Genomic DNA, 24855 nt, shown 5'->3' with positions numbered 1-24855 from the left:
TTGTATTGATTAATTGGAATTTAGAGGCTGTGTTTACGACCCACTATCTGTTCAGAAAATTTATATTAATCACAGTAGAAATAAGTGATTTTTTTAATGCGTTGTTTATATGTAACTATTGCTATTTTCAAAGCTTTCTATTTCACCTAAAAGAGTAATTGAATAGAATTTATGATGAGTCAGACATTCCTGACAGTCTTTTGGCAGGTTGCAACAAAGAAACTCGTTTCATCTGGCTGTATCACGTTGTCTTGTGTGCTCTGCATTAAAAACTACAAATATGTCCGTCGACGGTGACGTTGAGTCGCGCATATATGACGTATGCGCGGAGGGATCCCAGCTTGTCAGAACCATGGCCAGAGCGCTGAGAGGCAGTGAACGCCAGTAGTCTGTCGAACGTTAGTTCGGCCTCTGAGTAGGACGGATACGCTCAAACCGTGAAGAAGTGTTTACGGCCAACAATTCCCCAAGCCAATGTTAGCTTTCGGATAGTGCCGTTTGCTAGTCTCTCTAGCGTGTCGAGGGCTAGCTTTCCGGGAACCTGCTCGTGTTCTGCGGTGGAAATCGCAAAAATGTCGTCTCCAAGTCCGGGCAAAAGGCGAATGGACACCGACGTGGTGAAACTGTATCCTTTTTTTTTTTTTTAGCAACACAAGCCTCATTTCCTCTTGGGGCACTTTTGCCCTTTTGTGTGTGGAGTTATGATACGAGCTAACGTTCTATTGACGTTTGTCCTGATGTCTTACACATAGATCCTCCATTGTCACCGACTCGTGTTTGTGTAAACAACATTTTGTTATCAAAGCTTGGGCTATTCCTAACCTGTGTACCATTTAGTTGATGTTTCTATTTAACGAGCTAACAACGTCCACTACTCCACTCTGTCGTTTTGTTACACTAAACTATCGTAACGTTGACGTTTATTGTTTAGCTCGCTCGTCTTGTGTTCAAAAATAACTGCAGGAGCTCGAGCAGATGCTAGCGTTGCTCAGCCCTTTACAGGAATGTCTTTCATCTTGTGGGGGCCACATTGAATGTAACACGGCGTTAATAAAACAACAGAACTGTTAAGGCTTTGCCCTTCCTGCTGTCAAGAGGATTTGTGTCAATTTTCGCCTCCTTTTACACGTTGGCACACTAGCTTGTTTACATAATGCACAGCGGACGTCAGCCGAGAACGCTGCCTGTTTAGTCTTTTGTTCCAACACTTCTTCGCTAAAGCGCAGCCTGTTGTGCGATCAGAGCAGATCTATCAGAATGTGTTCGAAAATGGGTCGTTTTGGAAGAGCACTGGCGCAGCTGTCACTTGAAACGCTAGCTCGTAGCTTGTGTGTTAGCTTAGCGAGCTAGCGACAAGTCTTGTTGGTTGGGTTTTCAACATCAAAATGGCTACCTGATCTCCCGAGGCTCACCGTACTGTACTTGTAGGGGCCGCCTGACAAACGCAACGCAAGCATACGTGTGTCTTTTGCTTATCGCCATTTATTGAAATATTCGTTAAAAAATAGGAGGTGACCCGTGGCAGACAGGTGAAGGTGCACTGCAGGTGTCGCGAGGCCAACTTTTCACACATCTTGCTTGTTGACTCGTGTCGGTGTTTGTTCGCGTTTTTGTCTTTTAAACGTGTGCTGACAAATGGAGCTGTTTAGTTTTTTTGGTTGGTTTTGTTTTTTAACACACGAGAATATCACACCAGTCTGTATGTTGTTCTGGAAGCACAGTAGTTTTTTTTTTTTTGTTTTTGTCCCAGCACAGTGGAGCCTAATCATTGGGTGGGCTGTTACTAGACAGAAAGCACACGAGGGAGGTGCTTAGAACAGCTGATGGGATGGCTGTAAAGCTTAGTCAGATGTGTGCCTTCCCACTGGGTTGCTCCTAATAAGGGGAACTTGTCCTGGAACTGTCTGCATTTAATCAAGCAAAGGTCATTTTTGTTGTTGTTGTTGTATATCAATGCACATTTGTTTAACCCTACTGGCAATGTTCAACACTGAACAGTGCACCCCCACTGCCCCCTGATCTGGGGTGGGGGGCTGCGGGTGGGGAACAGGTTTTCACCGCCACCTGCTCACTTTTAGCATATGCAGGACTCATTTGCTGACCGTGCCATCTTGTCCTTGCGTCACCCCCTTTACTGCCGTAACCAAAACCAGAAAGTCATACCGTGCTTTTAATTTGCCGTGGTGGCCACCGACCGGAGAGCTGGGGAATCCAGAACGAGGACCGTGAGGGAATACCTGAAAATGAAAGTCAGAGTGACCCCAGCGTGTTGTTTGGCCAGATTTAAGTGCTGAGATTGTTGACTGGCATTCTAGTCACATGACATTTTGGTATTATTTTAATTAGATGGTAATCATGGTCTACTCTTGTATGCATTTCCTTTGCGACATTGAATCGAATTGTTCTCTATTCAATAGTCTGGCGTTTAGTCCCTTGTACCGACTAGTTAACAATTAGTGACAGGATCTTTCTTGACTATTTTTTTATAAATTTTTTTAACTCTAACCTCCCGTCCTTACATTCTCCTCATATGGGGTAGAGGTCGCTCACTTTGTATGTTTGCCTTGCTATTATTTGCACTTATTCACCGCCTGCTCGCTGTACACACACTTTCTAGCAGCATGCCACGGGAATTTGAGCACAGGTTGACCACAAAGGACTTAAGCCTATGGTGAATGCGAGCTCTTGTGGCGTCTGGATGGTGGCATTTGGCGGTGGAGAATGGCGCGCAACAGAAACACTTTTACTGCACTTCATACAACGCTAATGTTCCTAGAAATGTGCTGTAAAAGTTTGTTACATTTGTGTAAAATACTGACAACCATCATAGGCCAGATTACTTGTTTGGTCTGCACTTTTCTGGGCCGTTCTCAGAAAATAACATCTGTTAGTTCCCTGTTCGAATCCATGACCTTACAGCGGCTGCGTAGACATCGTATTCTGGCACCTTTCAGTCACTGCTGGAAGGTCTTGAAAATGATTGTCTAGCAGTTCTGTGAAGCATGGCGACTCGTCATTTATATTCAGCATGGTGGGGAGTTGAGGTTCGTGCCTCAGCACTCCCCCCCCCGGTCTCCATCGTGATGCGTTTGGGTTCTTTTGTTAGTTATTTTTGTGTCCCCGCAGGTGAGAGCGACCAGGCCCAAGTGCTTCTTTTATCCTTGACGTTAAGTGTCGATGCAGCGTTTTGCTCACAAGCGTCTGAGATTTATTCTCAGTCAGGGGTCGGGTTCACCATTTTTTTTGTTTATTTAAATGCCCCCCTCCGCACATCTCTCTTGCCCACCTCCCTCCTGAGGCTGAATGCCAAATCGGTGCTTTATCCACTCTGTACTTGGTCGTTCAGCCCCCATTGTTGAGCTCCTGAAACACGACATCCGGCTATAGCATCAGCCAGCCCGAGTCCTTTTGTTGTGTTTTTTGCGACCTCGGCCTCCTGTCACCGGCTAAGTCCAAGCCACAGGCGCCGAAGCTGCACTGGAGAAGAACGGGAGGGAACAGGTGCTTTCAGATTGACCGACTGAGGGACTTAACAGGAGCATGATGAACGTGTGGCATCAGTGGGTGGCAAACTTCCGCCTGCTCACGTGATCTTGATTGTCAATATGAGACCAGACCATGAAAGCAGGGCTTCGCGACCCGTCTTGACTTTTTAGGTTTTAAGCGGGAGGTGTCAGAAGAGTAACCGTATAACTGGTTGTGACGGCCACGCGTTCATAGCAGACGTCTCTTTTAGATCCTTTGTTGTCGGCTCTTCCTATCGTCGTGAAGCAGAATTCACCGAGCGTTAAGTTTATAATTTCGCGTGCATCTGGTTAGAATTTGTTTCTCAACTGCACGGTGGCAGTCATCGAGTGGTTTGATTGATCATTGTTTCATTGATGATTGTCAACAATGCAGAGTTGCAGGTTTTTCGTTGCATTGCTTTTGTGTTTAAAATAACACACTACTTACAAAATAATTTCCCAGTATTCGAATAGGCATTGCGTACAAACAAAGATTAAAAGTGCAAATACCTCTGGCATCATATTCCCTGGGAAAAATAAGAACATACCGTGGGCACCGCCATTATCCAGGTCACGTGATCGCGATGATGTATCCGGTACGTAAACGACAGCCGCCTTTGTTCATTTAAATGGGGGTTTGCTGACGTAATGGACAAGAAAAACGCCGCCTTCTCTCGCCAAATATTGTGCCAATTCCGATTGGAGTCATTCTCAGCACGTCAGGTTTCGAGTCCTTCCGTGGGGGGGGGGGGGGGGGGGGGGGGGCTCTCCTAATGTGGGCGGAGCCCAACGTTTTGTAGCTGGCCGAGCGAGTAAAAGTCAGCCGGATGTTTACCGTCCAGGTTAGGCACCGTCCACAATTGACATTTCCAGGGTGACCAGTGTAAATGGTGACTTGGCTGGGAACTTGAACCCCTTGTAATAAGCAACTTGCAGATGGTCACTAACTTCTCCTCACTATGGGCCGCCTGAATGCGTCCTCGACGCAACAATTCCTCATGAGTCTCATTGTCGCCAGTGGCAGCCATGTTATTCCATGCGATAGGTCATGATGATCACGTGACTGCCCAAAAATGGCCGCTACTGTACTTAATGCAAACATTTTCATAATAAGTAGTATGGAATCATAATCGCTCAACACAAGTTGACGATTTTTCAGGGAAGAGGTGAAATGAACCGTTTCACAGAATAGCTGGTTAGTTTTTAATAAATGGTGTGTTCCTTTAATGTGCGGCGAAGCGTCGGCAACTATTTCTCGGTGTGGTGGGCCAGGATTGACAGTTCCGTCCTGCTGGTCAAACAAGCAAGGCATTTGGAGGCGGGAGGAGGTTTGAGCACCTTCCAGTTAATCCCACAACGCGAACAGTGATGTTGGTTGTATGCATTGCTGAGTTTTCTTAGAAAAACAGATGGACTGAAGTTCCTTTCTTTGTTCGCTGAACTTTTTTTTTCTTCTTCTTCTTTCTTTCGCCTGCCACTGTCATCGCGCACAAGCACGGCTCCTTCAGTTCTATTGATAAACGATGATTAAGCAGGCTGGATTGTTAATTTGACATGCCGGCCCTGTTGTGGCACGATTGTGAAGTCGGCGTTTGTGCATCGTGTGTTAAATAACCTCATCAACCTTTAACTTCCTTATCGCCATTGTGGATAAAATCAGCGGTGTCTTTCTCAGATTTAGGCTTGTCAGCACCTTTCATTAGCATGTCTGTGTTGAAACTGCAGCTTGTGCTTTAGGCCGTGTCAACATGGCGTCTGTCTGTGAGCTCATTAGACAGTTGCCTCAGATCCAAACTGGAAGTTCTCCTAAGCTGCAATAATTAACCGTGCTATTGTTTGTTTGTTTGTTTTTAGCTTGACAGACCGTGCTCCCTTTGGCCGTAAATAGACTGCTCATTTGCCGAAGGTTCGAGAGGAGCGGCAGCATAGGGAATCAAATCATGTTTGATTGCAGTGGGCGGGCTTTCATTTCTCACCCGACAAGACAAAGACGGGAGCCCGTGAAGTAGCTGTGCTGCTGCATCTCACATACAAGGAGGGATCAGCCAGGCCTGTTCTAATAGAGACTGAATTTGCATGCTAATGCTATTAAAATAGCTTGGGCTTTCCGTGAAGGAAGCATTAAGCTGGAAGTAGTTTTGTTCAAAAGTGCAGTTGGCGGGGGATTCTTTCCCCTTAAAAGCAAAAATGGCCGTTCTGCATGCAGAAAGTGCCGCTTTTAACTGCTGCAAAACAGCGTTGGGCCCTTGGGGCTATATCGCGCTTCGCTATTGATATGTAAAAACCACTGCGAGGTTCTTTTTCATGGACCACACATGCTGATATCAAATTGGTTTATTTTGTCAGAGCTGGAAGCATAAGAGGACTGTCACTAAAACACATAGTAGTGCTCAGTGTTCCCTCTAATTTTCCAAGTGTCTGAGCATTCACAGAAACTCCCTCAGCGGTTCTTGAACCATGTTGCGTAACATCCACGTACGTATATATGAATGGAGTCGCAATGTCGTGCCTCTGTAGCGAGTACTGAATGAAGCTACCAGCGGCCATCTCACGTTGCCACTCGCTAAACGCGCCTAACTTGAAGTTATGCATTTTTCACGTTACTTGTCTTGACAGCGAAAAGTTGTACCAAGCGCAACACGCATATTTCATCAGTAAGAATGACATTTTGAAAAATTGGCACTGGAGAAAAGGAGGTGGGGGAAACGCGCTCCCCTCGCTTTCATAGGGACCACCATCAGTAGATTCCGAACCCTCCACCTTCAAAGTGTTTGCAAGTGAAAACAAAGAATCGGGGAGTAGAAAAGACACAATTTGAATCTGCTCGTCCGCCATGTTTTTGCACGTGCGCCATCCGCATAGCTTACAAATTCTTGTAGGTGCGCGGTGCGGAAAATGTGGGCAATGCCGACGCTGCTTAGGCTGCAAAAATCTCCGGTAAACAGAGCACTCATCGTTCCTCTCCATTGTGACGGGTACCGATGCATTGAAGTTGCACAAAAACTGTCGACACTTTCTCTGTGTCAGAAACGTAATCAGCCTTCGTCCTCAAGTCGGATCTCCAACTTCAAGCAGACCAATCTTACAAGCCACAAATATGCTTTCTTCTAATCATGTAAACATTATAGTTAGATCTTTTTGTTGTACATTTATCAGGCTGGGATGCGTTGGGAGCGCGCGACTCTGTCGTTACAGTCATTAGAGCTCTAAATTCCAATTTTCAATGGAACACACCGTCACAGTCGTAACCACCCTGTCAAAAAATGAGATGTTTGCTCAACATGATAGAAGGAACAATATGTTTGTAACTCTTCTTAGCTAAATACGTCTTGTGACATGTACTCAATGATAGATGCATTGAAATGTACTTTGAAATATAAGTGGAAGTTGCTACATCTTTGTTTTTATTTTAACCAACATTTTTTTTACAGTAATGGGTTTGTGGCCACTGGCCAGGATGAGGTTCTAGTCAGAAACAAGCCGTGCACTGCCTGTTTTAGGGTTCAGAAATAAGGAGGGAAATGAAGAAACAAAAAATATTCACAGTGGGCCGAGATTATTATTATTATTAGTTCTGTAAAGTTGAGTACAGTTTTAATCACAATAATAACAAATTGAGAGTCTACAGTACACACATAAATCAGTATTTGCTCGTACCCGAATCAAGCTAATTGTAGAATTTTTTTTTTTATATGCACTATAGGAAAATACTAATAATACTACTTTTATTATTTAAAATTGTATGTACATTTATGTAAATGTGTTGGTTATAATTGAATTCATACTCAAATGTTTTTTGTTTCACTGTCACTCACGTGCCAATTAACGGGAATTTGAAAATACAAAAAAAAAATGTAAATACAGCTCAAGTTGGAATAAATACATTTACTGCATACATTTGTTGTGTGCTGAGAGCACTGCGCAAAATGCTCACGTGCACAGCTTTGAGGGAACATCGGTCGTGCTGCTTCTGCAATAGCATGCAACTATGTTGCCGGCAGTAGTAAGCACGACGTAAAGAACAGTAATTCGACTTCAAGTTTATGATACTTGGTTTCTGTGAACTTCTGAGGGGAATAATGGGTTCAGTTGTTTGCAGGTGTAGCAAGCTTTAATGCAAAGTTTGGTCAGGAGGAAAAGTGAGAACAGCTGGGGGCCTGACTTGGCCCACTTGCCTTTCCTCTGCTGACTTATCAACGGCTGCCCGGGCAAGCTGAGAGCAGACGGCACACGCAGCAACAGTGACAAAACGACGTGGACATCGGCTGTTGCGCAAACCGGTCCAAATCCCATTTGCGAGTCTGAATAAGCGTGCTGCTAAACACAACAGGTTGTTTCCAACACTGCAGCGGATATCACAGTGTCCTTCAAGCAGACCCTCCAGCTTAGCTGGTTTAGCAGATGGTCTTGGGTTTGATAGTTGAGACCCCCCCCCCCCCACCCATTACACCAAGCAGAACAGTTCTTAGTAAACCAAGTATCGCTTCCAAGTAGTGCAGTCACAGACTCGAGTTGGACTGTAAACATCAAGAGGCAAATTGTAAAAGTAAGCTAATAATCAGGTGGCGTTTTGGAAGGCGGATTAGGTCCAACTTCCCCGGCGTCTGCCCGAACTCCATTCTTTGCCAGTCCAACCGCTTTTCAAAACGCAGAGTGAAGGGGCAACTCAACGGCGCAGTCGTCTGTTTCGCTCGCTCTGTGCAGCATTCCAAAGATGCGTTGCATGCGTTTGCATGTGAGCAAATTGAATTCTCTTTGGGGGACCGATGAGCATAGAGTCCATGTTTTGCCTGAAAGGTGACGGAACGCTCTCGTTATATTTGCATGAACTGTGGCTTCAGTTCAACTTCAATGATGACTATATGGGTAATAAAACTAAAATTGGATTTTGTTGATTAAATACCAAATTTTCCATGTCAAGTACAGGCATTGTCGTCCACTTGGGTCACGATCCCCACGTTACGTACGATAATATCTGTGACTATAAATAAGTGTGTGTGGCTTTGAAAGGCGGGGCCTGGCTGGTGAGTGCCATGTGCGTCAGCAAATGAGTGAGGAGTTGGCTGTCATGAGCTCAGTCACCGACTTACATATGAATGGACTGTCATACTCGCCGTTGGGAGAAGTGAAGCCACCGGCGGCCATCTTACCTTGCCACTCACTAAGGCCGCCTAACTTGAATACATTGATTTCTCTGCGGCGTTTTCACATTATTTTCAGCCTCTACGACAGAAATGCCACCGTGTGTGACATAACGGTTGTATCGCTAAGTCTGGGAGACACGTTTGCATTTCATTGCTAAGAAAAAGACTTCTAATTTTCTCTTACAAGGTAGCTCCGGGAATTACTCATAGATTCGTCTGCATCATGTTGTCAGAGCCATCAATAATCAAGTGAAAGTAAAGTCCATCAGGAAAAAAAATTGCTGCGAAATGTAAACTTAACCTCTGTGAGTCACAATTCATGATACTGAGATAATAGTCTCTGAATGGTCGATGCAAACAGTGAAGTTCGGTCTTTGCGAGGCAGTCCGTACAGGGATCCTAGCAGAAAACCCGCACTAAGTGTTTTCAGCGAAAAAAACAAAACAAAAGTGACAACGCAAGTTAGCTACCCCCTGGATTTAGCCGTGAGGGTCCTACGGACAGACCACTCGTGTATAAGTCCGTAGCTCAGGTTAGCAGCGGGCTGTTAACTGGCTAATTGTTAGCTAGAATGCATGTAAAAAGCCTGGCCGTCAGTTGCTTCAGTTTTGTTCTGTGCTGTGTCGATTCTTGACCACTTGTGGGGCATTGCGATACGTGCTAACTAGTGGTGGTAGGCTCGCATGCTAAATGAGCTAACATTGATACCTTTGTTTTTCTTACAAAGTTGCATCTTGGTGTTTGTAGCTTGTTTGCATATAGGGCGATATCTTACGCTTTCCCTTCCAGTAGACATGTCGCTGCTGTCTTTTTTTTGGAAGAGGAAGCTCTCATATACCGGTGGACGGCTGCAATACTTCCTGCCTTTCATCTGCAAGGCCTTGTGATTGTACGTTGTCGCCCTTAACTCACAAACTGTGGCTGTCTTCACCTCTGCAACACACTCGGGCAGTTAACTCTTTAGACATTTTAGTATTCTTAAACCCAACGTTTGTGTCAGCTAAAAGACATTTTCGGTTAGTGGTTGAACTTGAGAGCTGCAAAAAGTGGTAGAATGGAAACATAGACATCCCCATTGCTTGGTTACCACTGCTTTTGTTTGAGCTTGCTGTCGGGGTTCAATTTGTTGTTTCTAAAAATATCACTCGTGTCATGGCCTCACAAATTCAGACACTGTCGTAGAACAATATCAGAAACAGGAATATCTGAAATAGTTTCACTACAGTGTCTTAATTTATTTTTGTGATCGACAAGGCTTTCATCCGAGCCCACTCGTGTTCTGTAACGATTTGCAGGATAATCTCTAAAACGGACCTATAGTTGCGCTGCAGTGGAAACTCTGTGTTTGACTTGTCATCCATAGGCCGCGTAACGAAGCGATGATGTCATTGATCCTTCAAAGGAAGTCGTTTCTCTCACTACCTTTTGCCATCGCTCTTTCACCTTCTCTTCATTCCCGCATGTTCGCAGCCTGCTGCTGTGTCGGCTGACCTTATTCTACTCTTGCTTTTTCTAATGTTGCGTTTGGAGGACTGCGGTCTGTTAGCTTCATCATAGTGCGTTCGCATACGCTCATCTGGCGGCACATAATGAGCAATGCGTTTACATGCGGTAGTTGAGTTGAGCTTTCGGCCATCATGTGACGTGTTCTTAAATCGCTCGAGGGACATCAAGCGGTCTTTTATGTTACCCACCAACCTTTCATTTACTGCAGTGAAGCTTGCTTATGGCTTCTGTTCCGTATCAGTTGGTGGTCACAGTAATGAATGCTGTTTTATAACTGACTTTTATAAGATGATTTAATTCGATTTGATGCAATAAATATTTACGGTGGGATGTTGTGTGAACTATGCTGTGTCATTGTTATTGAGACAATGATGCAATTTGTGTGTTCCTCATTTTCAAACAAATATGCTAGATGCTGGGAGGTGGTTTTCAAAAAATGTAATTTGCCTTTTGACACAGTGCCCGCCTTCCATGTTTGTGTTCTATACTTGGAAATATGTTGGTCAGGATGGGATATTTTTAAGGGATGAAAATAAAGACATGTCTACACCACAAGCATAAAGAGTATTTGCAGCATATTTATCCTCTTGAACCTCTTTGAAAAGTCAAACTGGTCGGCGAGGGATAAATGTTTATTTGTGGGAGAGAGAGTAGTTTGTCAGGCTTTTTTTTAAGTAAAGTAAAGCACGTAAATTAATATGAGGGATTGGTTCTGTTTAGGTCAGCGTGTGTGCGTGCGTGGGTGAAAAGATGATGACACCCGGTGCATGACGCAGATTATGATTTATATATTCTAATCTAAGGTAAGGGAGTGGGGGGTGCATTTTATTGCGTAACTCGTCATTATAGGTTCCTACCAGGTATCAGTATCGGTGCCGATACCAGCCTTGGTATCGGTACTTGCGCCTTCTTGTGGCCGTGTATGATCAGGAATTAGAAGAATAGAAAAGTGGCATTAATTTCGTGCGAATTTAAGGAAAAATGCTATTTTGGGATATAAAGGTCTTCAAAATAATGTTTTTTTTTTTGTTGAAAAGGGCAAAACAAACCAAGTGAGCCCAAATACAGTAGAAGACACAGAACAAGAATGAGACAATTTGCGCCCTCATTATGGAAAAGAAAGTAGCGGTAACATTAAAAACACCTGCGGCTTACACTCGGGTGCAGTTTATATGTGTAACAAACTTGAGTATTCCCCAAATTTAGCTAGCGCGGCTTATAGTCAGGTGCGCCTTGTAGTCCAGAAATGACTGTATTCCTACTTGTATCATTTTGAGTTCATTTATTGTTTTTTTTATGTATTTTTATTTTTACAAAATAAATGAAGACAAAGTACTATATACGATTTTTTCTTTTTGCTGATCCGAAAAACGATCCGATCCATGACTCAAATCCGTGATCCGAGCCGGGATTTTTGTGATCCGTTGCACCAGTTTGCTTGCCTCCTGGCTCGAGGAAGCAGCCAACCAGGAACGAGCTTTTATCTAATAGGCAACGGTTTTCAGATGTTGCGCATGCATATTCAGCATAATTTTGGTATATTGTTTTATTTATATATATATATATATATATATATATATATATATATATATATATATATATATATATATATATATATATATATATATATATATATATATATATATATATATATATATATATATATATATATATATATATATATATATATATATATATATATATATATATATATATATATATATATATATATATATATATATATATATATATATATATATATATATATATATATATATATATATATATATATATATATATATATGCCAACACATGCATTTTATGACCACTGTTGATTTGTTGTTGTGTTTGACGTAAAGACAATAACAAAAAACGTTGCTGTATCATAGATGTTGTGTAACAGGAGTATCTCGCTGCTGTTTTGCTTTTCTAAAAGTAGCTTGCGGTAGAAAAAAAAGATTGTTGGAGACACCTGTTTTATACCGAATCTGGCAAATCTGCCACAACTCTGCATAAATCCTCACACCTGGTGCCAGCATTGCACCTTTTTGTGCAGAACAATGAGATGAGCACAAAGGCAGAAAATGGCCGCTTTCACAGCTCATTTAAAAAGAGGGCTTTTGTCCACAATGTGCACCGCCGTTAAGTGCTAAGGTTGACTTCAAAATTCCATCACCGCTGATTTTCTACGGCCACTAACGTGACATGTTTGCCAAATCCCACTGACCGCGTAAACCAAACCCCTCGCCTCACAGCTTCCCCTCGCAGGTCCGTCCCATCCGCCAACTTCGCCAGTGGTTTCACAATTGGCAAAATGATACCACACGAACTATCTCTTCGAAAGTCGCAGCCTGGTGTCTCGTCCCGGACCAAGCGGCGACACGTTGGCTGGCTCAGGTCAGGGATTCCGCTTGCTTTTCGCCAGAGCTTAAAATAACCCCTCAGTTTGATTTGACCCTTTGGGAGGGGGAAGAGGTGGGGTCAGCGCTTAAAGCTAATGGGATACGCACTCCGCCACAACTGACAAGCCAGCTGCTACTGCGTGTGTGTGCGTGTGCGTGTGCGTGTGCGTGGCTCAAGGGTCTTTCTGGCCTCGCCTGGTCAATATTAAGTCATTAAAATAGACAATTATTGATTGTTGATCACGCTGCAATAGCTATTGATTGCGAAGTGTAGTCCTTGACAGCCTATCAGCATCGAAAGCAAACATGAAGTCACCATCCTCAGCGGACTCAACGAGTTTGTAGTGAAGTTTTTCGGACCACAGGGGAGTAAGTATGTCTTTAATATGCTTTTGTTGTTTGCTAATTCATGCGTCCTCCTAAAAGAAGGAGGCCTCTGTGATTATAAAGATAAAAAGGAGCTTTCCCTGACACCTGATATGCTTCCAACTCAAGAATTCGGCCAATTGGAATGCAAATAGTTTTCTTTCAGTTGATATTGAACCCCCTGCCGAAGTAGAAAAGTCCAGGAAATCTTTTTTTTTTCTTCCCTTATAACGGCACATTTAAGAAACGTTCTCTCACAATGGATGTCTCTCCTACCCAATTTCAGCGCCGTACGAGGGCGGCGTGTGGAAGGTGCGAGTGGATCTGCCAGACAAATACCCCTTCAAGTCGCCGTCAATAGGTAAAGAGCGTAATGTGACAATTTCGTATCGTTTCAAAAAGCTCATCTCTTTGGTTAACTTTTCCAGGATTCATGAACAAGATTTTTCATCCCAACATCGACGAAGCGTAAGTACACGTTACAACCGCCAATCACCACAATTGCAAAACTTGTGTTGTTTTTCTGGGCCTCCTTAATCCAGCGTTGCGTAGGCCAGATCCTCGGAAGGACGTTGTGCTCCACGGTGGCAGGTGCAAGACACAAAATATTATTTTTGCCAATCAATGGCTTCATTTGACGAGTAACTTTCTAGCTTTGAGGAGCTTTTTTTCCTCCAGGTTAATCCTAAGCAACTGAAGCAAACGTTTTTATTAAACAAAAATAGGACCACAATGAAGGAGGAATTTGTTTTTTTTTCTTGTATCAATCATTTTTGTTTCTTAAATTCACATTGTGGATAGCAGCAAACTTTATTTTGTTTTCTAGAAGTAAAGCTTAAGTGATTTTTTTTAAGAAAAAGCTCTGCTTTAATGTCAATTTATAAAATACAATGTATTAAGTACCAGCCAGTACAAAAAAAACATAACCTTTAAAAAACCTGTTTTCAGTTGAACTTTTAATTTCATAGTGTTTCACCTTTTTCTGCTTCACTCATTTAGAGTGACACGATGACAAAAAAACCAAAACAAAGTATGTGAAACAGAGCAACAGCATCCAGATAACTTTTGTATCGTTAAGTACCTCAGCTTTGAGGTGCTGATTTTAGTTTTGTTTTCTGTGTGAAAATAACTGCCCTGTTTTGGAGGGACTGACGTAGTTCTTTTTCACACACAAAATGGAAATACGTAACCATGATCTCAATTTCCGGTCCTTCTATTTACCGTAAGAAGCCAGATGGATTGCAGCGTATACTGTAGTGTGCACGAACTCAAGCATTTGCCAAAAATCACCCCAAAAAATGTGCCGTTAGCAAACAACATTCATTCAGGCTCCTGCTTGGAAGCAAATAAATGTCAACCAAAGTCTACGAGAACAGCAGAAATCTATTTGGGGTTATTCAGAGGCACTTGAAACGGGTACGTGTTGACTTTATTTAACATTTGATGGTTCGTTCTGAACACGGCCGCATCGCAGTTCGGTGCGCGCACTTGTGCAACCTCAGTTTCAGTTATTTGTTTTTACGACAATTGAGTTGCACTGTTTATCGACCACAGTTTAACGCGTGGGAAGAAGGAGTGTTGTTTAGCATGTTTGTATCCACTGTGTGTCAAAAAGAACATGCTTTCTAACAACATGCCTTCCGCTCTTCTAATCCAGGTCAGGAACGGTGTGTTTAGATGTCATCAACCAGACGTGGACAGCCCTTTATGGTGAGCGCGTACATGGGTTTGTGTGTGCGTGTGCGCGCGCGCGTGTGTGTGTGTGTGTTGCTGAGTTGCATTCATCTTAATATCAAGAGGAGAGGTGAATACTAATAAGCTGCCACCGGCTCCAAGAAATGTCAGAGCCCTTTTGTGACAGAGATGATGTAGTGGCGGTCAACTACGAGGCCCTGCACCTCCTATGCCAGCGGCCATCTTTGTTGAAATAATTGCGGAAGTTGTGCAGCTGTTGCAGGACCGCGTCACACAAAAGGCTTCGCTGGAGAAGCGCTTGTTTTTCCATGAAACGCTCGAAGGGCCTCAGTGGTGACACCTAGCCGATGAAAGCAGAACTGCAGGAGCTCGCAAATTGAAAAGGCCCCCCTATCATTTTAATATTAGCTTAGCAGTGTTAGCATTGCAGTCGTGATGACTAGCAATGAACATGATTACATCTAACAAACTCAATCGTGCCACCGTCATGCGTGACATCAAACTCGTGGAAGTCATGACCAATTGGTTCGCATCCGCCACATTTGAAAGGAAATACAGTGGCGTGTGCTTCATTTTTCTCACCCCTAATGCTAACGTACATAGAGCGCGCCATTTGAACGCATAGTGAATAATAATGACGAGCAGGAAACAACAAACAGCAAATTTTCTCCGGGGCCTTCAAAGAGGGAAGAATTCTACTTGGTGGAAGTTAGTCTTACTCACGGGTTAACTCCTCCTGTACGCTTGGAATTGAGCATCAAATTCAACTCCTCCCCCCCCCATGCTGACTGGCGTTTGTTCCCCGCGCTTGCTAGATCTGACCAACATCTTTGAGTCGTTCCTGCCCCAGCTGCTGGCCTACCCCAACCCCATCGACCCCTTGAATGGAGACGCGGCCGCCATGTATCTGCACAGGCCAGAGGAGTACAAGCAGAAAATCAAAGGTTTGCTGAAGAGGGGAGGGGGGGGGGTTGCTGTTGAATATCAGCGTGTCTTCCAGTGATGTTACATGACTCGTTGCTATGTGTGTATTTGTGCAGAGTACATCCAGAAATATGCAACCGAGGAGGCATTAAAGGAGCAAGAGGAGGGGGCGGGCGACTCTTCATCCGAAAGCTCCATGTCCGACTTCTCCGAGGACGAGGCCCAGGACATGGAGTTGTAGTGGTGGACGTCCTCCTCCTCCTGCACACCCCCCCCCCCCCCCCACAGAGACTATATTTGATTTCCTAACCCATGACAAAGCAGACTTATAATATTCATATTTAAACACCATGATTTTTATTCTTATTATTATTACTACTAAACAAGGATTTTTATGAATATCTAGCCGCCGCCTCCCCCCCCCCCCCCGGCATTTCTTCCTCATACTACAATTTTTTTTCTCTCTCTCTCTCTCTCGTGTGTGTGTGTGTGTGTGTGTGTGTGTGTCAAAGGGGTTGCCCACTGCAGGCAAAGACAGTATTTGAACAAGAGACGCACAATCACGCACAGGCTATGTCGCGATGCTCACGAATGGATGCGATCCCACTTGTGGACGTCGGCTCAGCAGTTGCTCGCTTTTTTTTGGGTGGGGGGGTGGGGGTGGGGGTGGGGGGGGGTTTACCAGAACAAACGATGTCATCAAGAATGACGTCACTGCTCTTGAGCACGCTTTGGATTTATGGGCTCCGTTTTAATTTCTCCCCAGGCTTATCCCAACGCAGGAAGGAAGGAGACGAGATATTTGCTGTTTGTTTTGTCCCCCCCCCCCCCCCCCCCCCTCACATTTGTGTGTCTCCAGTACCAAACACGGCAGTCCACGTGATCGGAGAGGACCTCGCAATGTATCCCCTCTCTGAGAATGCAGTAGTGTGGATCCCAGCTCAACTCCCCTCCTCTGTGCCTCGTCAATAACAACAAAAAGGAAGGCGATGAAGAGAGAAAAAAAAAAAAAAGCACATTTGGTACTCCTCTTCCTCTTTGGACAATCTACACTTAGATGGATGCTAACGCATAGCTAGTTGTGGGTCGCGAGTCCTCCAAATAGAAAGCATTCATATGGCTTTAGTCTGACTTTTTTAGTTAGTTGGCGTCTGTCGTGTGATGTGTATAAGATGCTTCATTTGTACAGATGTTTCCTAGCATAGTCCATCCGAAACGAGAGGCACATGGGAAGCTGGCACCGCGACCTTGGTCTGTGTTGCACCTGCGGTACATTTAAAGAGGTTCGGTGTGGCGGGATCCAGGCTTTTTCTTTTTTTTTTTAAAGTTGAGTTTGGATCGGCACCCACTCAGGACAACCCAAAACATTGTATGCAGATTCTCAGCTTTCTCGTTTTCTCTGGAAGCTGCCAAAAAAAGTTACTACTCCCACTCTTTTCTTCTTTTTTCTTTTTTTTTTTTAAGTTTCATTCTTAAATCTTAACCACCCAACAGCAATGCTATGAACCTCATGAATTGTAATCCCCGCCCCTTGAAGAGAGTTTTTTGTTTTAAAAGTAATCTAGATTGAAATTCTTGCTTTTTACCGTTGTGCAGTATTGTGCTGGACCTCTAAAAAATAAAAAATAAAGTGGGTTGGGGGAGAAAAAAAAATCATTTGTAACCTCTGAGGGGGAAAAAACAAACAGCTCTCTTAATGATGAATTCCTATTTTTATTGAAAAGAAGCATTGTGCACCCGCTGAGTAATAAAGTGATCGAATACTCAGCCTGCTGTTGATGTGGAGAACGTCAACTCGACTGCCTTTGCATCTTGTAAATGAATTAACTTAACTAATGAGGACTCTTATTTATCAAACAAAAGCTTTTTAAGATTCAACCAACTCAATGAAATGTCTTAAGTGACCCTGGTTGAAAAGTGTACCTTGAAACATGACAACGAGTTTCGTTCAGGGCGCACGGTGTACCCCCAATGTGTCTACCTATTGTGCACTTGCATGCACACCTCCCATTCCCGTTATTACTTGTGCCACACGTTTTGGACATGTCAAGGCCCCCCCACATACACACAGCATGTACTCTTTGCTACCTAGTGTGTTTTATTTTTATTTACCCGGAAAGTGCAACCTCGGTCTTCTTCACGGCACCCCGCTCACCCCCCACCTCACCCTTTTTTATATTTTTATTTTTTTGACATTGTGAAGTGGGCATGCTTGTCAAAAAAAGATACGGACAAATGCTCTCCATGAATAGGCTTATAACCTCATAAATAGTGGTGTAAAAAAATATACTGTTATAACTTCTTTTTTTAATAAAACATTCAATGTGTACAAAAAGACTGACTTATTTGTATATTAAAACCGATAGCCACACACTTAAACTAAAGATTTGATTTTATTTTTTTGTAATTGTTCTGTTTGCTGTTTTTACTTGATACGATTTTTTAAACTGCATTCTTGACCTATATGTGTGTTTAAGTTCCTTGACTTGAAAAAAAAAAAATCTAATTTGAATTTTTACACCTATTTGGTGCATTTAAATGTATGCTTTCATCGACACGCTTGACTATATTGTATTTTTATTTGCTTCTATTGATTTTAAGCTTGACTAAAAACAGGTTAGTACGTTTATTTGTAAATAATAGTTTTCCCCCCTTGTTGCTCATTTGAACTAAAGGATGATTATTGTCAAGATAGTTTATTTAAATTAAGAATTTGGGGACATTTTTTTAGGAAGATGCTCAAGTACCAGGTTTGGCCACTTGGTGTCAGCACCGCTCTACACAACCACCCCCTCTTCTTCATGGGCACTTTCATGCTGGACATTAAGGTTTGGTCATACCTTTTATTATAACTGCAGTTATTTACAGTCTCTTGATATTTTTTCTGGTAGTGGTGGTGATGGTAGTCAATATTGCTGTGCGTGTTCTTTTTTTTATTTATCGCCATCCTCAATATTGCTGTGCGTGTTTTTATTATTTTTTATTTATCGCCACAGGGTGGCGCCTAGTGTCCGCTACACCTGAATATCGTCTAATGACGACAATGTTTTGGGTGGAGGAGGAGAAATAGAAATGTCATGCCATAAGGCACTTTAATCCTTTCCAGGCTTTACAAAAAAAAAAAAAAAACTGTCACGCATCAATCTGCTCCATTTCTGGTAGGCTACATAACTTATTACTGCTGCTAACCTTTGAGGTCATTTTCCTGTGCTACATTTAGCTCCACTATGCAATGAGAGCCAACATAAGAAATGCATACAATTGATATGTCTAACGGTGTGTTGAATTATTTTGCGTGTGGCGAGCATACAAACCAACCATGCGAATTTTTATAGTAGTCAAGGACATTTCATCACATTTTAAAATCGAAATAATACTCACAAATCAAATTACAACGATACATAGTCTAAAAGTCCGCCATTTTGACTTGTGACGTAAGCGGGGACTTGTCAATTTCGTTGTAATATTTACCGTGGACATCTTAGCGATTTAATATTGATAATCAATTAGATTTATAACGCACTTTACATCTGCAAGAGATCTCAAAGTGCTTCAATAATAAAAATGTTAAAACAAAAAATATCTAGGTAAAAGTCGCAGAAAGGCATAAAACAAACCTATAAATTAAAATGTCTTTTTAAAAGAAAGGTTTTAAGTCCATTTTTTAAAACTATCGATACTCTAGGGAGCCCTGACGTTGTCCGGAAGGGAGCTCCACAGGCGTGGAGCAGCAGAGCTGAAGGCCCGGCCGGCCCCGGTCCCCCATTTTGCAGGTCTTGGTTGGTAAGATTCCCCCAATTCTTAATTTCACGTCAATTCCACATTTCCTATGAGACATACTCTACGTTTAACGCCATTCTTAAAGCTGCCCGACGGAAGAATTTGCTCAAAAATATCTTTTCGGTAGCCTTTTTATTTGACTACTTATGTCTCAAACATCTTCTAACACGCTCGCTGTTCACGGTGAGTTCTGCAAGCCTCTGGCCAATTGTTTTCAGACTGGATTCAGGTTCGAATTTCCTGCCCTCTGTGTGTATTTAAGGTTTGGATGTGAACGTTGTGGTGAGAAGGGAGTGTGCAATGTCACCTTTCTGCCACAAGTGGCAGTAGCAATTTGAAATTCAATGTCCTGCATTGCATCAACCATTCAAACCATTTCAACTTTAAAATGTTCATCTTCGTCATGACATTAAATTGCATAGAACTTTATGGCATTCTCCAAATTCCCAGTTTTTCCACAATTAAAGCCTCAAATTCTTTTGTCTTTTATCTCCTCCTTGCACATTTCTTGCCCAAATCAAACCCATTCCATCTACAAAATGCTCAGCTGACTCCGACTCAATGATGTCACTATTTATCACATTTTAAAATGTTCACATTCAAATTCCCAAACGAAGACACATTTTGATCAGTTCAAACCATCGCCGCTTCAAATCACATTAGCTCGTTGGTATTAGCACGCAATTCATTCAGAATTAAATTCTCTATTTTATATTCAAGGATTTTTTTCTAACTATACTTGCATGTACATTATTTCTAATATTTCCGCTTTTTTTTGCTTCTCATTTTTGTCAAATGTACGCGTTCACTCCAGTCTGGTGCCCAGAATGATCTATAAAATGTGGCCTCGATAACACGACAAAAATGGGGCAAAACTTGAAAGTAAATCCAAAATGGTGGACTTTTAACATGCGGCTCCAAGAGGATTTTATGCAAGTCTTGGGCTGTCATATGCCTCCAACTGGGGCGGCATTTTTCAAAGGAAGGAAAAAAATAAACTACATGATGTCATTTGAATGTCAATTTTAATTCAACCCACCGGGCACAATTGGGATCAACAAGAATCATTTTACTCTAAAAAGGTTACTGAGTAATCAAATTATTTTCAGTAAATATGGACAGAATATATAAAAAAAAAATAGTGTTTAGATCAAATGTATGCAGTGGCAGTTGACTTTTCTTTGCACCTTGAGAAGAAAATGGCTGCCTCATCCCTTCTTAAAGAAACGGTTATATGGGATGTTTAAATAAACATAGGACAAATGTCAATCTTTCTCTCTCTCTCTGTTATTTTTATTTTTTACAAACAAATGTACCACTTTGTTGAAGATACTTCAATTGGACTGAACATCATTAGTGGAATTCTGTTGAATTTGCACTAAAATATTATATTGACATGTAAAAAAAAAAAAAAAGCAAATATTTGCATGTCATTTTCAAACAAAACTAAACGAACTGTTCACATATCTTCAACATTTTGCCTGGTTTGTAAAAAAATTAATAAAATAAAAATCACTTTGAGAGCTTTGAAGCGAGATGACAGCATGTTATTATTCCACGAGTCACAATTATGACCGATCACAAAGCATCATTTTTCACTTGAGTGCCATTTTTTATTTTTTATTATTATTACTAAAAGGGCTACCGATGACACCTAATTCTCATGTTTTCAAATAATCTCGATCACACCTAAAGTTCTTCCTTCTAACTTAACATCCATTTTGTATGTTGAAGGCTAACGATGTTGTGTTTGTTTCTTCTTCTTTTTTTTTTTAAATGGCCGCCGGCCTTCCCATTCCTCAGCACGGCGAGGATGAGGAGGGAGCAGCGCCGACCTCCAGAGGTGCAGCAACCCGACACGCTCAATGAAATATTTAAAGCTGCCCCTTTTCGCCGCAGTGCAGGACAAAAGCCATGACGTGATGGCAAAGCCTCGCACCGCGCCGTCCCATTGGCCCTCCTCGCCACGCCGGTGGTCATGTGACTCGTTTTGCTGCTGCTGCTACTGCTGTAGCGCCGGTGGCCTTTTAAGGTGCGAGCCGTGCCCTTAGGCGCCGCCGCCGCAGCAGCAGCAGCAGGTTGGAATCAATGGCCGGCTTTTTAATGGATCATTTGTACGCGGTTCGAATCGAGGGTCAAGTTTGAAGCGGCCTTTGTTTGCCTGATGAGACGCTTTGAAAAATGCTGAGTCACTTCAGCGGCTTGAAAAGGGCTCAGTTTACCAGCACAATCCAATCAGCTCAAAGATACTCGTGACTAATAGATGAGTCCATAACGCAATACAGAATATTGTGTTCTGTCTTAAACATCATTTGAAATATAACTTCAAATGGTTCATTTTTAAATTCAATTTGTAACAAATGTACTTTGTTGGCTATTGGATTTAGAAAAGAGAGAAGCTCACAACATGTTGTTTGATGGAAATTTACGGTTTGACAGTATGACACATTTTAATAATACTTTATTCAAAAATAAAAAAAAAAATCAGCTTTGATTGAAAAGATATGAGAGCATCAAATTGAACCAAATCGAATCGTTCCACTTTGAAATATATCAAGATATGTCAAATCTTTATTTTATTTTATTGGAGAGATGTTTTTGAAGGAAATGCCACGAGTTCAAAAACACAAAAGTCATTGCATCATACCCTCCCGAACCCGGACTCAAGCGTACCACATCGAACCAAATATTAATCTGCACCGAATCAAATCATAACTATATTTCATTCCATTCAAACGTGAAATGAAGCCTTTTGCATGCAGCCAATTTTAAACCGTTTTGAATCCAGTATTTACGGTTCCGTTGCACGTCATCTTCCAAAACCTTTATTTATGTACAAGTGCAGCTTTTATTTCACATAATGTGCAATAGATTTAGCGGAGTCCAGTTCTGTACAAGGTTTAATGATCTTTCTGGTTGACGAGGCGTGCGCGCGTGCGTGCGTGCGTGCGTGTGCGCGCGTCATCGCATTGGATAGCCTAGCATGATTATTTCATGTGAGCTCGCGTGTCTCCTCGTCTGATCCTCACCTGCTTGCCACACAAGCATGTTAAATATTCATCCACCTGCAACAGGTGATCCCAAGCTCGGGTGTCCGCCTCCCTGCGTGCGGCTGGGCAGGATGTCAGCGTCGCTATTCAGCCGCTCGGGTAACACAAACCCCGCTTCCATCACCTTTTGAATATTACATTGACTGCTTCTTGCCTCCCTCTGTGCAGGTATCCGACTAATTAAGAGCAGCAGGTAAGTGGCGGGGGGGGGGGGGGGGAGGAGCTCCTCCATATATGAGGCGTCCTCGCCGCATCCGAGCCATTCCGCAGGAGGACGAGCGAGCGAGCGAGCGAGAGGAGGTCGTATGGCTTCCTTCATCTCTCTCCATTTTGATCTTGCCATCTGGACGTCATTCGATCCTGCAGCGTCGGGCCTGAAAAGCCTCAGCAGCATCTCATCCCAACTGTCTCTCTCATCCTGACGCGGGGACGAGGGAGGCGCCGCTGTCTGCTTAATCGTCACGAGAGTAAGCAGGAGGAAGAGTTTATATTGCGGCGTGCGGTGTTTTCGTACCGTTTTCCGGTTGAAGGTTGTGCGCGGAGGCCCGGCAGGCTCCTCCAAGGGCCTGCCGGGCCTCGCCTGCCGGGCCTCCTCTCAAAGGCCTCCTCCGATGAACGTCTTTGAGTTCCAACCTTTGAATGATATTAGGCTTCAAATATTTTGTTCCTTTTAAATGAATCCAAGCAAGGTATGCAAAAAAAGCAACACCATTTTTTTTTGGTAGTTTTTTGTTCCTCAATCAGGGGTTCGCCATTTTAGTGACTCCTGATGTCGAATTGTTTTCCTCCATAATTTGTATTCATGTTATAGAGATAAATAATAGTATGCTTTAATACATGCTTTTTTTTTTGGTGACAGTTTCATAAGTAGAGAATGCTTAAAAAAATGACTCTTAATAATTCATTTTAAATGAATAGAATGTTTGACACAGCGCTTGCATTGATGATCATTAGCAGGTGTCCCTAAATGGCTTTTAAATGTGGAATTGGGCCGAGCAAAAAATTGAAACGACAAAAATGTCGACGAGGCGCCGTTATCTGTAGTTTACGGGGTTGGGACAAACCAAACAAATAAAGGGGGGCGTTTTAAACTACAAAATGCCACGTAATCGTGTAATCCTAAAATGGGGGGGGGGGCTAAAGTGTTTCACACGCGTTTTACATTAAACAAATAATCGGCACATCGAAAGAGTGAGAAGTTTAAAAAAAAAAAAACTTTAAAAAGCCACCTGCGGAAGTGGTTAGATCCGTTTTGGCGCATGCGCATTTGAGAAAAGGTGCACGCCAGGTAGAGGGGAGGGAGGAGGGAGGAGGAGGCCAGGGGGGAGGAGAGAGAGAGAGAGAGAGAGAGAAGCTCGAGCGAGGCTCCAATTGACATTTGATACTCAGGAAGTTGACGAAGCCGCTCGGATTCTTCTTTTGTCTCTTTGGAATTGTACGCTGACGCTCGCGAACGCGCTCAGCTCAGCAGACGCTCTTTATTGGTTTCCTTTTTTTTTCTTTTTCTTTTTTTTTTTAACGAAACTCAAATTAATTTCAACACATTCGAGTTTGTAGTCCCTGATGACGCACCACGATATGGAGACGCAATGAGGTATGAACTACATTTCGGAGTTATCCTTTCGCCGGCTGTCTGTTAATCTGCTTTTAATCTGAAAAAAAAAAAAAGGCCGAACGGACATAATTTTTTTTTTAAATGACTTCAAATGCAGATTTTAAGTAGAAATCAGTGGTAAAAGTTGTCAAAAAATTGCTCTACCATTTCAACGAAGTGCTTGTAGATGTATTTGTGGACGCTTTATTATGATTTTGTGGGCATTTTTAAAAGACAAAAACCGCGACAATTGAAATTGACGTCTGAATTGCGTTGCACCTGTTATCGCACCTGCAACGGAGCGCGGCTATTAACGCGAATCGTTTGTATATGTCATAAAAAAAGAAAAAGAAAAGAAACAAGCGTTCATCCTTTTCGTCGCAATGCAAATTTAAATGTGAGCGAGAAAAACGATTTGAAGGCCGCCGTTGTTGTTTTTTTTTCTTTTCTTTTTCTTTTCTTTCTCGTTTCGACTTGAAGGCGAGTTTGCGTGACACGATCGAGTTCTAAATCCTCCGGAAATAAGCAAGCATTGAAGTTGAGGGGGACAAATGCGATTAAGTGAAGAAGGGGCTTTGGAGCAGCTCCAATTAACGATGGCACGTAAAAAAAAAAGAAAAGAAATTAAAATAAATACAAGTCGCAAAAGGACGAATGAGGAAATTTATATTTTTATGTGTTCAATTTTAATGTGCAAAATGTATATTTGTAGAAAGGAAAATATTTCCAAACATGTATCGCATTATTATTTATACGATACAGAAACTCTCATTTCCCCAATAATAATTGGATGACGTCATGACAATGGGGCATAACTTAATAATGCAAAGTGATGACTTTGCTGCATTTATTTTGGTCATTCGCACCCGCCCCAAACAAACCTAATGT

The 24855-nt window shown here is 42.5% G+C and overlaps 1 protein-coding gene and 1 long non-coding RNA gene across 2 annotated transcripts; both read left to right on the top strand.

Annotated features, from left to right (window-relative positions):
• Window positions 1-335: 335 nt before the first annotated feature.
• On the top strand, window positions 336-17878 carry ube2h (ubiquitin-conjugating enzyme E2H (UBC8 homolog, yeast)). Its single transcript, XM_086060066.1, has 7 exons — window positions 336-625; window positions 12851-12927; window positions 13211-13285; window positions 13353-13392; window positions 14582-14634; window positions 15435-15563; window positions 15660-17878. Exons 1-7 carry the CDS (start codon window positions 573-575, stop codon window positions 15782-15784), a joined length of 552 nt encoding a protein of 183 aa, XP_085916192.1. The 5' UTR covers window positions 336-572; the 3' UTR covers window positions 15785-17878.
• Window positions 17879-18420: 542 nt separating this feature from the next.
• LOC147159102 (uncharacterized) lies at window positions 18421-23336 on the top strand. The gene is made up of 6 exons (XR_015090555.1): window positions 18421-18701; window positions 19229-19326; window positions 21127-21166; window positions 22398-22472; window positions 22542-22566; window positions 22644-23336. It is a non-coding gene; the product is annotated as an uncharacterized LOC147159102 (long non-coding RNA).
• Window positions 23337-24855: the final 1519 nt, after the last annotated feature.

The sequence above is a fragment of the Leptonotus elevatus genome, chromosome 17 (genome assembly GCF_054856555.1).
Source record: "Leptonotus elevatus isolate MCC_2025b chromosome 17, RoL_Lele_1.0, whole genome shotgun sequence".
Lineage (NCBI taxonomy): Eukaryota > Metazoa > Chordata > Actinopteri > Syngnathiformes > Syngnathidae > Leptonotus > Leptonotus elevatus.
Note: the sequence above shows the minus strand (reverse complement) of the source record. Positions and strands in the feature narration are given on the sequence as shown.

What these genes read in the sequence shown, in the direction of transcription:
- ube2h (XM_086060066.1), top strand. Translation starts at nt 573, where the DNA reads ATGTCGTCTCCAAGTCCGGGCAAAAGGCGAATGGACACCGACGTGGTG. An exon ending in GACACCGACGTGGTGAAACT is followed by an intron (nt 626 to 12,850) that starts GTATCCTTTTTT and finishes ACAGCCTATCAG; the next exon opens with CATCGAAAGCAAACATGAAG. An exon ending in GTTTTTCGGACCACAGGGGA is followed by an intron (nt 12,928 to 13,210) that starts GTAAGTATGTCT and finishes ACCCAATTTCAG; the next exon opens with CGCCGTACGAGGGCGGCGTG.